Source organism: Alligator sinensis, unplaced genomic scaffold (genome assembly GCF_000455745.1).
Source record: "Alligator sinensis unplaced genomic scaffold, ASM45574v1 scaffold1102_1, whole genome shotgun sequence".
Classification (NCBI taxonomy): domain Eukaryota; kingdom Metazoa; phylum Chordata; order Crocodylia; family Alligatoridae; genus Alligator; species Alligator sinensis.
In genome coordinates this window covers 874,754-876,006 of record NW_005842342.1, presented here as the reverse complement: position 1 = coordinate 876,006, position 1,253 = coordinate 874,754, and the positions used below count along the sequence as shown (strand labels likewise).

The following is a 1,253-nucleotide window of genomic DNA, read 5'->3' as shown; positions in this document are numbered from 1 at the left end:
TCAACTATGGTACTTATTCACTAGAAACCTTTCAGCTGTAAAAGTTCCATATTTTTGTCTCCCACTCAGTTAAGAATCGATTATCACTCATATAAAACACGCAAAAAACTTGATTTTCAAGAATAGCCAAGTAGCCACAGAACCCTCATTACTTAAGAAACCTTAAATAAAAGCTGCAGTTACCACTGAAGTGATAGTTTAAGGACCAGATCTTCAGTTGGTAAAGATTGGTGCTTTCTCAGTCATACCTCATTAAAATTCTTACAAATCTTTCAAATGGTATATTTAAAAATGGTAATATGTTGATCTTTATTCCACTTGTGTTTATATATTTTAAAACATCTGTCTCTGAATAATTAAAAGAAAAGTGCACCTCAAATTCTGGCACCATATAAAAAGGTTTCCAAAGTGCAAAAAAAAAAAAAATTAGATCAATATCCACCTGCAGTCTGTCCAGCAGCAACCATTTACCATTCATAAGTCTTTATTATTAGGAACATGTAATGCTACACAGAAAGGCAACAATGGGTCAGGAGACCATATGTGAGTGAACATACAAACCATGTCCCTGGATCCACAGATACCCATCTGGAATGTCCCTCCATGGCTCTTGCTGGCACTATTATTTATGAAGGAAACTATAAGATTAGAGGCAGATAAATTCTGCCCCACAGTCTTGGCCACGCATGACCTTGCAAGTGGAGCCTGCCAAAATTTGGTCCCAAAACAGGAAGCAGGATCTGATCCTGTTGCTACTAAATTCACTGGCATAGAATCAAGGCTTGAGTATATATCACTAATAAGAACAGAGTATTTTGCTGTGAACAAGTTATTTAGGTGACACACAAACTTTCTGAAACTTTTTTAGAGTAGAACCCATCCAACACAGAATAAGTACCACATTCTCTAATAGTAGCTACAATTTTAAAGTGATACCTATTTTAGAACTGCAGTGATTCAGCAGTGTCTATTTAAAACACACTTGAAGTAAAACGACACATTCCAGACCCTAGCTATAATACTCAGTGACATTTCTTCAGCAGATGCATTGTGATATTTTTAACTGCTAGCATGGTTTCTGTACAAGTTGGTTTGATGAGAGCCTCAGGAAGTAAAAATCCAAAATGACCAGTATCACGCAGCTCAAATGCAAATGCATAGGGAATGCCATTTTTGTAGGCCCAGTCCATAGAACTACCAGAGCTCACATCTGGGGAAGATAAGATAAAATAGGGTTAACATAACTTATGTTT

General features: G+C 36.5%; 1 protein-coding gene across 1 annotated transcript in view; it reads right to left on the bottom strand.

Annotated features, from left to right (window-relative positions):
* Window positions 1–1,022: 1,022 nt before the first annotated feature.
* Window positions 1,023–1,253, bottom strand: part of CPA6 (carboxypeptidase A6) — a 150,577-nt gene continuing 150,346 nt past the window's right edge. Inside the window, exon 14 of the mRNA XM_025210220.1 lies at window positions 1,023–1,210. Coding sequence (XP_025066005.1) covers window positions 1,023–1,210 — 188 coding nt within the window. The remainder of the gene's footprint in view (window positions 1,211–1,253) is intronic.